The sequence below is a fragment of the Barbus barbus genome, assembly GCF_936440315.1.
Source record: "Barbus barbus genome assembly, chromosome: 13".
In the NCBI taxonomy this organism is placed as follows: Eukaryota; Metazoa; Chordata; class Actinopteri; order Cypriniformes; family Cyprinidae; genus Barbus; species Barbus barbus.
The window spans coordinates 3,409,138-3,424,581 of NC_136741.1; the positions used below are offsets into that span (position 1 = coordinate 3,409,138).

Below are 15,444 nucleotides of genomic sequence, written 5' to 3' on the forward strand. Positions count from 1 at the left end.
CCCGTTTATTGGGCAGTGAATGATCAGCCTCAGTGGGCGGGTTAATCTGATAACAAGCATGGCAGAAATATCTCGTAAGGAACTAAACGCAATCACTCAGAGGCTGGTCAGCGCTCAGACCGGTGACTTTGATTGATACACGGACACACCATCGGTCCCTCGACAGGAACAATACAGGCGACGTTTGCAGCACAGATTACGTTGATATCAGATATCATTAGACAAGAGCTCCTGCCATGCAAAAGAAACAGGCTGTAATGCAGGTGGACATAAAATATTTGAGATGAAAATGTCTTATTTACACGCGTCCTGTAAGATACGGCTTTATAAGCCTTAATAAAACCAGAGGCAAAAAGTAAAAAATTTATCGAGGTCATTTTGAAGTTTTTTGCATTTTATCCGCGCACACATTTTATGTGATCTATGCATGCCACTCTCATCTCTGCCGCCGTGACGTTCACGTTTACCCTTCCCAGAAAAGATTGCTACAATGCATGTAATGATGGCCCTGCCCAGCTGTGCTTCAGAGGGCCAGTGGATGATAGTATTTCCATAATAATCCACCCTCGGCTCCCAGGGGCCCCTTGAGAGAGGGATGGATGGAGGAAGAGGGGTGTAGCAGAGCCACCGTCGGGCTAGCGGAGCCTCATCTGTGGTGTGGAAGGGTGGGGGCGGCACGAGCGAGTCGTGTGGCTGAAGCAGCCTGTAGGCAATGCAATAAAATCACAGCACGCTGCTCCTCTCTGCACCGCGACACAAGGCCCACCACTAAAACTGCACCCGCGGAGGAGAATAAATTTGAGGCTGGAGAGAGAAAGAGAGAGGAAGGGGGTGGCGGCACAGCTAGAGAACAGACTTCCGTACTAATAATTGGGGTGGCATCCCACACTCTCCATTAGAGGACTGTTTATATGCATGTATTCATTTTGTGTCTGTTTTCGGCAGACGACAGTGGAATTAAGGGTCGTTTGTGCAGGATATGGGTTCTTGTGTTTAATCTGTGCTTAACTGTTGGTCTACACATGTGGCAAATAGACGTCTTTGGTCCAATCAGATGACTATGAGCGCGGGACAAGCATCTTAAGTATAGAGCTCTATGTTTAACTATTTTGAAGTCTGTCATTCCTTCAATACTGGTGTGGCCAAACGAAAGTGCAAAAACAATAGCTATGTTTCCTTCACCTTGTTTTTATGCACATTTTGAAGTATCACATCACAAACAAGTGATGGGAATGCCAAATTTCGAAAAAAATCCCTTAATTCGCAAAAACGTTTTTACGCTCGCTTGAGGTGGTTTTTCACTTGTGCGAAAAAGGGTTAATGCGAATAATGGGAGGTGGAAAAGCATTTGCAGAGTAAATTGCTTATGCGCATCAAAAAAGTCATGTGACTTTTCGCTATGGCAGCAAAACCTGACTAACCAGCAGACCGATCTTGTTCCACAGCATCTTAAATGTTGTTATGGTCATTTTGAAATGCCCGAGCAAAGTCTGTCATCAAAGTATTTCTGTATAACTGCCTCCCAGAACTGTTACACGACTGTGTTCCCAAACAGCAGACATCCAACTCCGAAAGCAATGACCGCATTTATTTTGTTTCGTCTGTTTGCTCTGAGGCACAAGTAATTTATTATATGTGACCCTGGACCACAAAACCAGTCTTAAGTCGCTGGGGTATATTTGTAGCAATAGCCAAAAATACATTGTATGGGTCAAAACTATCGATTTTTCTTTTATGCCAAAAATCATTAGGATATTAAGTAAAGATCATGTTCCATGAAGATATTTTGTAAATTTCTTACCGTAACTATACCAAAACTTCATTTTTAATTTGTTATATGCATTGCTAAGAACTTCATTTGAACAATTTTAAAGGCGATTTTCTCAATATTTCGATTATTTTGCACCCTCAGATTCCAAATTTTCAAATACTTGTATCTCGGCCAAATATTGTCCTATCCTAACAAACCATACACCAATGGAAAGTTTATTTATTCAGCTTTCCCATAATGTATAAATCTCAATTTAAAAAAATGGACACTTTAAGACTGGTTTTGTGGTCCAGGGTCACATATATGAAAATTATTATATTCAGTGGCTTCTCCTACTTTTCTTCGTGATATATAGTGCCAGTTCTACCAAGAAGTGACGATTTTGATCTCTTTGACTCGTTGGATGGAAACGGTGCTTATTCGCAAAAGTTTTATGCGATATTTCAATTTTGCGCATAAGTTAAATTCGGATGGAAACCTGGCTAATGACTTCTTCCAAACATGTTTCCTCAACACTGTTTTTGACTGTGATTGGTTGAACAAACATTTGGCCCTGCCCCCGATCAGGATATACAAAGAAACAGTCACGAACCGTATTTGGTGGACAATCATTTTCAAAAAGACATACTCTGGATAACTATGTTAAAACAATTTTTTATACATAGAGAAATTTTAATTTTTAAATGTATTTAATCAGATGCTGTCAGCTTGAATCCATGTGCGTTTGGACATTTTCCCAAACTAATTCAGCAATAACTTTAGTTATAAAGTTAGTTATTTCTTTCCAAATTTACAAATAAATAAATGAATAAGAATCAGAAAAAACTGAAACCACATATGCAAAGATAAATAAATAAATAACACACTCTGGATGGCCTTATATAATTTAAGGTGATTTTTTTTTTAATAGATATTTTATTTTAAATGCATTTTATCATATTGTGAGAAATTCTCCTGTACCTACAAATATCTATTAGTGAATGAGACCCAACAGGTGAATCAGCCTATTGTTCCTGTGTTTTAAGCTGGAATCAAATGTTTAACATAAAAAAAATTACATAAGTAATCTTTATGTAAGAACATATCCGGTGTGAACATTTCCGAGGATGTTTTTACTCTTCCTTTGCAAGCTTTTAGCAGAGTTTCTGACACATAATGGATAATTCCAGATGCCGTGATCTTCAATCCATGATGCAAAACGTAAAGAACCGGATGCTGCTCCGACTTTTAAAGGGCAGGGTTGCGAAAGGGCAATGAAAGGTGTCTGAGCTGTGGAGGGGGCGTCAGCTGCGGCTTGACTGTGGAGAGAGAGCCGGGGCTTAGGAAAGGACCCCGCGGACAGCAGGGGCCCCTCATCTCCATGACACACTCTCTGGCACTGCAGCGATCGCGGTCAGGGGCCACACTAATCAATACGTGAAGCCTGCAGGAGTGCGGGGGAAAATGTCTTAATGTCCTCAAGATGTGCACAAATGCAGGTTACAATTATTCTGGTTCTCAAGCCACTGGCATGACATTGGTGTGTGTGTGTGTGTGTGTGTGTGGGGGGGGGGGGTAGAGAGAGAGAAAGAGAGAATTACAGGCTAATTAATGTAAGCATTTGCCAATGATTAAGCTTTAAACAGAAAGGTCAGCTGAGCAGCGGAGCAAGGCCTGTCCCAATGCCTTGCTCTTAGGGCAGTCTAAACCTTTCCAGCTTAAATGGTAAAGATGCCATTTCACAATGGGGGAGCATGGGACACATGTAGGCCTGACACACGGGTCATTGGCTCACCACCCTCCATTACCCGGCCAATGCAAATGTGCCGATCTGTGTCATTTAAAGGATGAAAAATAAGGCCTCGGACGAGATCAATAGATCCTGCGGTCCTCAACCGGCTGTGATTAATTGACTGTCACCAATTAATGGGGGAAAGATTACAAACCATTGTCTGAAGCATATGTGGGCAAAATACAATCTTCAGAGTATCGCAACGGTTCTAATAATATGATTTGAACTAGATTTTTACATGTTCACGTGGAATTGCAAATGAATATTTTTAAGCACATTTCTGAAGTAAACTGCCATTGGTTTTTCTAACATACAGTTATGACAATAACCATCATGCATCATGTATAACTGTATACCTGGTTGCGTAAATCATCAAAACATTAAGAATCTTACATTAAATATATTATAACATAAATATACACTACCCTTCAAAAGTTTGGGGTCAGTAAGATTTTTTTTTTTTTAAGAAATTAATACTTTTATTCAGCAAGGATGCATTAAATTGATCAAAAGTGACAAAGACATTTATAATGTGGCAAAAGATTTCTAATTCAAATATATGCTGTTCTTTTGTACCTTCCATTCATCAAAAAAATCCTTTAAAAAATAAGAAATAATAATGGGAATAATAAGAAATGTTAGAATGATTTCTGAAGGATCATGTGACACTGAAAACTGGAGTAATGATGCTGAAAAATCAGCTTTGCATCACAGGAATAAATTGCATTTTAAAATAAATTCAAATAGAAAACAGTCTTTTTTTACTTGTAATAATATTTCACAATATTACAGATTTTACTGTATTCTTAATCAAATAAATGCAGCCTTCAGGAGCATACGAGGCTTTCAAAAACGTATTTGTTGTAATTGTACCGACCCCAAACTTTGGAACATCAGTGTTTAATATAATAAATGAGTCATCAGCAATGCAAATTAGCTCATACCTCTCTCTTAACAACAGAAATGGTGAGTTTCTCATCTCGGAATGGGCGTTTTTGTTGGCTCATGTGATGAGGTGTTTCACTGACTGTGCTGGATGACTCATTTCACTGGAGATTTGGTGATGAAATGGACGTCTCTTGTTGACACAGCTCTTGTTCCGCTTACGAACGATGAAGTGAGTAGCAAGCGATTTTTGTGTGTATTTCTGAGATGCTGATCTCACTGAGAGGAGACAAAAGGGGAGGGAGAGGGTCTGTAAAAATAAGAAAACAAGGCAATTTATGTTATTATGTAAGCGCATGCTCAGCAGTTTGGTCTTTGCACACAAACACATGCAAACTCTTTCTCTCCAGGAATGTTTCTACATACAGATGTCTAATTCTGAGTTTCAGACTGGCGTACAGTCAGACTACTCATAGTCTAGACAAAGTGAAGTCGCCATGCGCTGTGTTGACATGAAAGACCTGCTACAAATGACAGTAATGTAGTCGCAGCACCAATAGTCCGCTTGATGCAATCAATGTACAACATTGTTTTGCATCAGTTCAATGCTAATGAAGTTATCTCACAAGCGCTCAGCCACTGGGTCTGTCATTATGGGATAATAAAGCCATCATTTGGCAATGACCAATGAATTATGAGATCAAATAAAAATGAAGTAAAACCTATAAAGGTTTACACTGTTGTGATAAAACTCTTGAAACAAAGAGATGAGACGCATCCACAGAACGCGAGAAGCAAATACAATTTTTAATAAATCAAAAAGTATTTTGAGTATTAGAAAACACACACAAATTGGCTTTTTAACTGCTATTAAGACATTTAATTATTGCCTATTCTGAGTTTGCATTTCACTGTTTTAATTCATTTTGATGAATACTATATCTGTTTGCGAGAGATTAATTAATGCACATTCACATTTAGACATCCTGTTCACAGCTCATACAACGCCTCTGTACTTCCGATTTCTCCCAACATGGGGACACGAGAGCTGTCAGTCGATAAATGGGAAAACAAAATACTTTTTTGAAAAAGTAACTCAGATATTTTCTTGTAAATTAAAAAGTAATGCGTTACTTGAAAAAAAGTAATCTGATTACGTAACTCACGTTACTTGTAATGTGTTACCCCCAACACTGCTAGTACTAGACTAATTATTATCTACTAGTACAACTACTAATAACTATTATTATTGCTTGTTGTTATTGTTGTTAATGGTTACTGAAAGCATGCATTGCCATTCTTTTTTATTAATTACTTTTGAATTCGCTTTGACCAAAACTTCTATAAAAACAAGATTTATAACTTAAGAACTTACGTTACTTCAGAAACGCATTAATAATTGAAGTCTTCAACGCTAACCGCAGGGAGCATGCGCAGTATTCTACACAGGAAGCGTTTCGTTATAGTAGTTTCAGAACTCTTACTCTTCGCTTGCCGTAGTCTCGTGTGCCGCTAGTTACTTTGTTTCTGTTGGAGGGAGTTTTGGATCATGTTTCACGTGTGAGGACTAAATCATGGCGCAAAGTTTTCAAAACGTTACTCTTTCACTGACTTTACCGATATCCTGCCAGATTTGCCTCGGAAAGGTAAATTATACAATTTATATTACAGGCCTACATTTATACATAATGCACCGCTCTTTTATCTTGCATTAATGAAGATAATGTGTAAATAGGTGCATATTATAGACAGTGTTTCTATAACTCAAACAGCAATAGTTTTTTTATTTTTATATACAAACAATAGAACACACTGAGGCCCGTTTTTGTTTTCTCCCAAAACACAAAATAAAATAAAGACCAGCCAGCACTCGTCTAAACGCCTGCTTCTGACTGTACAGTGTTGCATTTGATGTAGTTGTTGAATCCCTGAAATATTCACAGAGAAGAAAAAAAGAGTGATGAAATAAAATGGAAAAAGTTGCAAACGATTTAAATCCTTTGCAAACACAGTATCACCTGATCTGATTGGTCTGAGTTTAAGATGGGCGGGGCAAATTGACTGGAAAACTGACATGCTATTATATAAATATAAATATATATATATATATATATATATATATAGTGCTTTACAATACAGGTTGTTTCAGAGCAGTTTTACAGGGATAAACAGGAATTAAAAGAAAAAAAGGAATACATTTACATAAACGCATGCATTGTAATGTTGTGTTAAAAACATTTAATCATAAGTAGTTAAATATGCATTTGGTTGTTTGTTCGCAATGATGTTTTTTTCTGTCCTGTTTATTTCTAATGGTCCTGTACTATTTAATATGAACAGTCATTACTTTGGATTTACCTGTTGGTTTGTTCTGATCTGCACCTCAAAGGTCCGTCAGCCGGTCATTTGTTGCAACAACCATGTGTTCTGCTCCAACTGCATCAAAGTGTGGCTGGAGAAGAGCAGTCAGTGTCCCACCTGTAGAGTGGCCATCACCCCAGAAAACCCCTGCAGAGAAATCATTGGTAATGTCAGCTGACCTCACAATCATATATTGTTGTTTTTGCAATGCAAAGCTGTAGAACTCATTTTTATGTGGGATGATTAAATATCTTCCTCTGTGTATATGTGTGTGTAAATGTTCACAGGAGCCACAACTGACTGTGAGTCCAGCGAGCGTGATTCTGTGAAGAGACGCCTCCGAAAGACTCGAGGGGAGCTGCTTTTACGAGAATATGAGGTACTTCTAGTCAAATGATGAACACAATTTTCTGTTGACATTTCCTGTATAGTTTAGTGGAATACCCATTTTGCCGTGTTTGAATCCATACCACAAAATTCTGCAGACTTCCCTCCAAAAATAAATGCTAAACATTTAAAACAAAATCTGGTCCATTCATCTGGGCCTCATCATAACTGACAGACTAAGACTCCAAATTTGACTTAACACATGTTTTAACATAATGTGCCTGTAAGAAACTGTCCTAGCTATGCAATGAAAGCCTGGAAGATTCATTCACTGAGCTTATGAATCATCTGTCTTTACAGGATGAAATCAAAAACCTCTTGAAAGAGAACGAGGACTTGAAAAGCAAAAACCTGAGCCTTGAGATGCAACTTAAGACGGCTGTGGAACCGAGCACAGACTTGGTTCCTCAGAGTGAAACCAGTACTGTCGACCCGAGCACTCTGGAGGAGTCGGCCAATAAGCTGAGAGCTGCCAATGACCTCTACAGGAAGGTCAAACAGGACCTCGAAAGGCTAAAAGAAGTATGAATGTGTTTGCTTTTTTGAATACAATAAAAATTGGTCAAAAAAGCGCATTAGGAAATATTACCCCATAATTTAGCCGTTTTAAGATACATTGACTGTGCTCATTTGGTCATTTATCTGAAGCTGTAATGTGTTATTTTCGAAACTTGTCAGTCTCCTGTCAGTGAGTAATGCACATTTTCAGTTTTCAAATATTCTGTAGTGCATTCTGGGTAAATATAGTGTTTTTTGCTTTAATGTGAGAAATTAAATGATTAATTTGCCATTATTAAATTATTTTAATATTTGTGGCTTTAATAATGGATAAATAGATGTGCATACTTAATAAAATAATATAATATGAATATTATAATAACTGTTGTTTAAATGTACATAGAAAACCTTAATGACCTTAAACCTTAATTCATATATATATATATATATATATATATATATATATATATATATATATATATATATATATATGAATAATATACCGTATGTACTGTATATCTAGATGAATTTTCACTGACCACTGGAAATATGGGAAATGGTGTTATTTGTGTTCTGCTTAAAAATAAAAAAGAACTATTCTGAATGCAACATGCTTCTTTTCCTCAGGCTAACAAAACTCTGCGGTCCCAAATTTTTGACTTAATCCAGGAAAATATGCGCCTGAAAGCCGAAGTGGACAGCAGATCTCCTCAAAAGTAAGCACAATGTTCATAATGTTGGTGACTTTTTACAATTTTACGAATAGATTATTCATATTTATTTGGGTTCTATTTATGTATATTTACACAGTATTAGAAACTCAGGTTTACAAAATTTTGTCTGTGTTTTACATTGAGGTTTGGCAGGTATACAGTTGCAGCTCTTGAGGCTAAAATTCATCAGTATGAGCGAGACGTGGCGCAGCTGAAAAGAGCTCTGGAGCGCAGCGATAAATACATCGAAGAGCTTGAAGCCCAGAACCAGAGGGACGGCCCTAAGTCTGAAGAAGGTGTTTGTTCAAACGCTGCCTCTGGAGGGACTGAAAACGGAGGGATTGAAAGAATCACCCTGATGCGAAGGAGCCTGAGTGAAATGGAAGAAACTTCTGTTTGCACAGACCTAGACCGAAAGTGTTCAGAGCTTCTCAACAACCATGGGTGCCTCCTGACAACATCTGATGTGTGCCAAAGGGTAGGTTTTCTAGGAGGGACCTTGACTCCACAGAACGATGGACTCAAAGACGTTACGGTTCCCTCTACGCCCTCCTCGGCTCTCAGATCTCTGAGCTTGAAGAGTCCTGCTGCGGTTTGTAGCGACCGAAAGTTAGGTCTCAAACCTCTCACTTACCTGAGAAGGCTCAGTTTTGATGATTGCCAGGGCCCAACCAGCTCATCCTCAGTCAACCAAAGCCCAGGGTCCTTCCAAATCAACAAAGGTGCTGCTTTTGGTGAGAAGACCACTGTGAGTTTGAACAAAGAGGTCTTGTGTGGAGGCTGGATGGACTGCGGACCTGATCTTCCCTGTTTGGATGAAAATAGAGAGGAGTTCAAGGGCTCCGAGGACCCTGTGGGTAACAGTGAAGCTTGTATGGATGCGGCGTACTTGGACAAGATCTCTGAGCTGGACTCTATGATCGCTGAAGGTGAGAGCTCCTGCAGACAGGTCTCTCACCTTCCTCTGGCAGCATCATCATCATCATCATCATCTTCATCACGATCTCCAGACTTTGATGCCACCCAAATACCAGAACTGGATTTCTGTAGCAACCTCTTGGCTGATCCTGGAACAGCAAGAGAGCACCAAACCGCATCTTTGACTCAGGAGACCACCCATTGTGATGCTGCTACGGCTTCTGAGGAAGAGGCTTCAGTTGTTGAGTTCAGTAACAGAGCTGGAGTTATGGTGGAAAATCCCCCACAGCCCACCAAGCGCAAGTTTCCCCCAGGATTGTCCATCTCCAGTCCATCGAAACTCTCAAAACTAAAGTAGAAGCAGAAGCATCTCAAGTATTTTCCAGCATGGTCTCCATTTTGATCTAAATCAGTGGGTTTACTTCTCAGTGACTTTTTAGGAGTTCAACAAGATTTAACAGCCGTTCTTTTGCATCAGGGCTTTTTATTACGAATTTGCCTCGCTGTTCGTTATTATGACAGCAGTGTGTGCTGGATGATGTTATAAAACTCGTTTCAGGATCCTGAGGGGATAAGGTGTTAACATTATGCTTTTCTCTTGAAATTAAACAGATTTTTTTTCCTATGGAATTTCAAAGCTTTTGTGGTTGTACAGAATTATGTGGCATCTGAATTATTTTGTATTTGAACTGTAGAAACAATAAATGATATTTGTGCATAAGGTTTGAAAATAGTCATTTTCTGTTTTTCAAACATTTCTGCAAATGTTTTTGTACTTGGATGTTGTCTAAATAAAACAACACTGTTGTATGCTACAATTTATGGTTTCATGTTCAAGTAGTTTCATGATTTAGTGTTATGACATTGTCATAATTTGAATAATAGTGCATGCAAAAACATGTCTTTCTGTGTTTAATGGTGAATTATTCCTGTGTCATCACCGGAATACTAAACAAATCTATTTAATGCCCACCTCCTTCAGTCTTTTAAAGAATGAATTAATGCTAGTGAATTAACACTTCATTAGCGCCAACTAGAAGCGTTAGGCGATTAAAAATGCATGCCATGATTAGAGTTTAGTGAAATATACATGATAGTTAAAGTTGCGTAATCAATCAAGACAATGCCACCGTGACTCGCGTTAAAATGAGCGAAATTGAAATATTTTTGAAATATTTCAATCCGCGCTTCTGAAATAAATTGATATAAATACGCACAGATTATATTCTGATGTCTAGAAATGTCATATATTTACGTAATTTGTAATGTATATGCGGAGCCTGTGTCTAAAACGATTTTCGTTTTATCTATATACGTTTTTTATTCGTTTTTCTATCCATTTATTTTATTTAATATAAACATGATTAACGTTGCTTAATAAAACAACGCGGTGCAGCCAGCAGACTACTTATATAAACATAAACTAAATGTAAATATCCAGAATTCTTCTGAAACTGAAATAAACAAATACGAAATCAATAACATTTACAACGTATTATTCTTTTTTTATGCGAACGATTCTTAAATTGATTACATTATTTCCCTGTTTAACTATATTGATATATTTAATGTTTAGATTCATTCATACAATGAGAACAATTATGCTGATTGTAATTTTTTTATATATATTATTAAAACACACACGATTATACCAATTATCTTAAAAGACGTATTTTTATGTAATGTTTTTTTTTTAAACATTTATTTTAAAAAGTCATTTAAACAGCCTTCATTTGCATATGGAACGTTAGCGGTTCCACTGTCACAATCTTTAACGCCACAACATTCTAAATCGGTGGCGGCAGCGCGCAGGCGCGCAAAATCCTCAGGTATGGAAGGAAGCCCCCTCACCGTCGTTAGGCCGATTTACAGTTCGAGGAAGACATGAGACGCGATGAGATTAGATGAGAGGAGAGGAGGAGAAGAGAGTCAATCGCGCTTGTCTCGCGAGAATAGGCGAGGCTGCCGGACGAGATGTGAGGGACTCAGGTGTAAGAACGCTCCTCATCCACACACAGCACAGCCAAACAGAGAGAGACACACACACGCACACACACACTCTGCGGGCATCTCCTCTGTACCATCAGCAGCCGAGCGCTACCGCATCCGCCTGACTGCTGCGAGACGCCAGAAGAGGCGCCGCCGGACTCTCGCTTTGCTTTTCGCGCAATTTATCTGCGCCGGATTCCTCGCAAACATGATGTCCATGAACAGCAAACAGCCTCATTTCGCCATGCATCCCAGCTTACCTGAGCACAAGTACACAACTCTGCACTCGACCTCGGAGGCGATCAGGAGAGCCTGTCTGCAGACTCCACAGGTAAACGAGCTCCAAAACTTCTGCGTTTCTCCTCCCGCGCGCGCGAGAAGGAGCGCTGGAGGCGCATACACCGCCTTAATGTTTTTTTCATGTATTCCACAGCAATCATCTGCACGCCTGTGATCTTTTCTGAAGGCATGCTCACTGAAGGCTCAGGCTTCAGCCTTTTTTGTATTAATTTTTATGACTGGAAGCCTCTTAAAAGGAATATTCTCTGTGTTATGTGTGTTGACACTATTCCCCAGCTGACATCTCCCCCTTCTTTCTCTTTCTCTGTCTTTACCCCTCGTCTCTCCGACTCTAAAAGCTCCAGAGCAACATCTTCGCCAGTCTGGATGAGACGCTCCTGGCCCGCGCCGAGGCTCTGGCGGCCGTGGACATCGCGGTGTCCCAGGGTAAGAGTCACCCGTTCAAGCCCGACGCCACGTACCACACGATGAACACCGTGCCATGCTCGTCTGCCTCCACCGTGCCACTCGCCCACCACCACCACCACCATCACCACCACCACCACCAGAACCTGGAGCCGCCGGACCTCATGGAGCACATCGGCTCGCCGTCGCTCGCGCTCATGCCCAGCGCGCACGAGGGGGCCGGCGGAGGCGGCGGAGGAGGCGGCGGCGGCGGGGGCTTGCTCTCCACGTCGGCCCACCCGCACGCCCACATGCACGGGCTCACCCACCTGTCCCACCAGGCTGCTATGAACATGAGCTCGCCGCTCACGCACCACGGCCTCTTACAGGGCCACCACGGCGGTGCGCACCAGTGCGCGCCGGGACTCGCCAACAACGGACTGCCCTCCATTAACGACTCGGACACGGACCCGAGGGAGCTGGAGGCGTTCGCGGAGCGCTTCAAACAGCGGCGGATCAAGCTCGGGGTGACTCAGGCGGACGTGGGGGGCGCGCTGGCCAACCTGAAGATCCCAGGCGTGGGCTGCCTGAGCCAAAGTACCATTTGTCGCTTCGAGTCTCTAACTCTGTCGCACAACAACATGATCGCGCTCAAACCCATCCTCCAGGCGTGGCTGGAGGAGGCCGAGGGCGCCCAGCGCGAGAAAATGAGCAAACCCGACATTTTCAACGGCAGCGAGAAGAAGCGCAAGCGGACCTCCATAGCGGCCCCGGAGAAGCGATCTCTGGAGGCGTATTTCGCGGTGCAGCCCCGGCCGTCGTCGGAGAAAATCGCGGCGATAGCTGAGAAATTGGACCTCAAAAAGAACGTGGTGCGAGTATGGTTTTGCAACCAAAGACAAAAACAGAAGAGGTTGAAATTTTCCGCGACTCACTGATGGACTATACTTCTAGGAGAAAACAAAACAAAACTGACTTTTGGGGACCAAGGAACATTGCTTTGGCTCAAATGCGCGTGTGCTCATGATTAGTACCGTTTTATTTTCACAACTCGTGTTTCTTTTCACTGTACTGGTGAATGTGAAGTATGCAAATTACAGGTAATCCAGATGAACTACTTTTCTGCGGTTCAACTCTACTTAGATACACCCAGCTTTATTATTTCCCCCCCTCCCCGCGATGAATGACGAAAAATAGCCATTGATGGATTACCTCATAGTTTAACTCTATCCTAATTTATTCTTTATTTATTTATGTATTTATTTATGTTCGGCATATTTGTGTATTTATTCATTCGTACAGGGAACTGCTATATTTTTTGATTATTAAATGTGTTCAAAGCAGATCCATTTCCACAGTCTTGCTGATGAACTAATGTGATCATTCAGTGTTTCAAAGGTCTGCTCTGATGAATACACAAATCAGTAGGAAAAGAACATTATACAGAGTCCCTTTTAAATAATAAAGGTGGCAACCACCCCTCGTATTTGTTGAAATTGCACTGAAATCTACTGTTATTTAGATTGGTTAGATATATTCAAATGCTTTTGTGTATATATATATATATGAATATACGTACAAATGACACTTGCTCACCGTGCAAAACTCAATTCCCGATTTTTTATTTTCTATTATTTGTATTATTATGATTATTTTGGCAAATCGGAATTCTTCCTCTGCGGACATTAGTTAACTCGCATGATAAAGATGATTATACTTATAATCTAAAGGAAAATTGTTATAATTTCGTTGGTTTGTATACTTTGGTTTGCAGTGCAAACATTCTATGCATTGAAAGAAAAAAACAAGCACTACATAGAGTATCTACTGGTAGACCTTTGTGGATGGTGTAAGTCACTGTTTAATGCCCGTTTTCACATAAAGACACAACGTTGTTTGTCGTGTTAATTGTTCCTGAGAAAAAGTTGTAATGATTTTTATTTTGTGCACAAGTATGTTTACAAACAGCGGCCACGTGCGCATCACCAGACATCTCATTCTGTCATACCTGTGCACCTGTCCAACAGTCTGCTGTCTTTTCATCTTATCATCCAAACTTTTCTCCATTCTGTAAGCCAAATCCAGCTGCAGGGACACAAGTCCCGGCAATCTTCTAAATAAACGATGGAAAATCAAAGTCGAGGCTGTCTTTGAGGTGTATTGAATGAGAATCTTGCACAAACAGACACATTTTTCGTTTTCAGACATACTCAGCCTATTATTTACATTTACACGTCAACGAGAAATGTAAAATGTATGCATTTTGTCAGCACACACCCACTGCTATCTACACCTGTTCATTAAAAATAAATAAATAAATAGTGCACTGCACAATTAAATTCAAAATAGCCTACATAAAGTTTTCGTTAAATACTATCGGTCTAGAAAAAACGGAGAAACGATGGACCCAGAAAGTTTTATGCCATAATTAAAACGTAATTGATAATGAGTACAATGGCGCAAAAAATAAATAAAATAAAAATAAATAACAACCCAATATCCCAACCCTCGTTTGTTTTGAAATAGAAAATCGGTCCAATAATATTTCGCCCTTTTCTTTCTTTCTTTCTTTCTTTCTTTCTTTCTTTCTTTCTTACAGTGGTTTGACTGGCTTCCTTATCAGCGCACATCTTTGATATACAGCTATTACTCTGGAAACATGCATTATTTATACATTTTATTTCTCTTCATTTCCATGATCTGGAATTCTCAGTCTAGACTGTGCATTTCGTTAGGCCAGTAAAAACAGTTCCTTACCACGAAATTCAAGTTTTTAACTGTTAACAAGAAAATGTCTTTAGCTTAACAGAATATAGAAAATGATAAGAGACAAGACCGTCTGTAATAATAATAATACTAATAATAATATATAAGTAATAATAACAAAATAATATTAGTAATACGCACTATTTTGGCCATGATTTTATTTGAGCATTAAATTTAAATACCCTTACTACGGTTTATTAAATAATTCATGCTCTGTGGTTTGGAAAATTAATAAACGGAATACAAGAAGACACTAATTAAAAAGCTCGGTAATTGTTATCGGCGCCCTAATGGGATGTTAGTGTGTCAAACAAATGGAATTTTTGGCCATGCACGTGTCTGCTAAATGAGGCAACATGAGCATTACATTAGATCTCCATCTGAACGCAATTCTGCGATTCCATATCTGCCTATAATATATCAGACGAAACTCTGCTTATTATTTCCTCAGAACAGAAGCGAAGGTTGTGGGAAAAGAGGACGTTTTTTTTTACTCTGCAGAACTGACAATAAACATTTAATGAAGCCTGAGACCAGGCCGTCTCCAAACAGTGTCTTTTATTCACCCCCGCAATGAGTAGAGAAAGGCGTCTAATTTCAAAAGTTTATTCATAAAAAATGACACTGCAGATCTTTCTCACTGTAATATTGAAGAAAAATTCAGGGGGGAATGGGTGGGGAGCTTTACATTTTGCTGCCTT

General features: G+C 39.7%; 2 protein-coding genes across 2 annotated transcripts; both read left to right on the forward strand.

Moving 5' to 3' along the window:
- Positions 1-5,894: 5,894 nt before the first annotated feature.
- On the forward strand, positions 5,895-10,118 carry LOC306878964 (ORC ubiquitin ligase 1-like). Its single transcript, XM_079431600.1, has 6 exons — positions 5,895-6,073; positions 6,817-6,952; positions 7,076-7,167; positions 7,476-7,697; positions 8,301-8,389; positions 8,531-10,118. The coding sequence occupies exons 1-6, from the start codon at positions 6,002-6,004 to the stop codon at positions 9,660-9,662; spliced, it is 1,743 nt and encodes a 580-aa protein (XP_079287726.1). The 5' UTR covers positions 5,895-6,001; the 3' UTR covers positions 9,663-10,118.
- Positions 10,119-11,501: 1,383 nt separating this feature from the next.
- Positions 11,502-12,915, forward strand: LOC306879518 (POU domain, class 4, transcription factor 1-like; the record flags this gene model as incomplete). The annotated part of the gene is made up of 2 exons (XM_079432522.1): positions 11,502-11,624; positions 11,932-12,915. The coding sequence occupies 2 exons, from the start codon at positions 11,502-11,504 to the stop codon at positions 12,913-12,915; spliced, it is 1,107 nt and encodes a 368-aa protein (XP_079288648.1).
- Between the last annotated feature and the right edge of the window lie 2,529 nt (positions 12,916-15,444).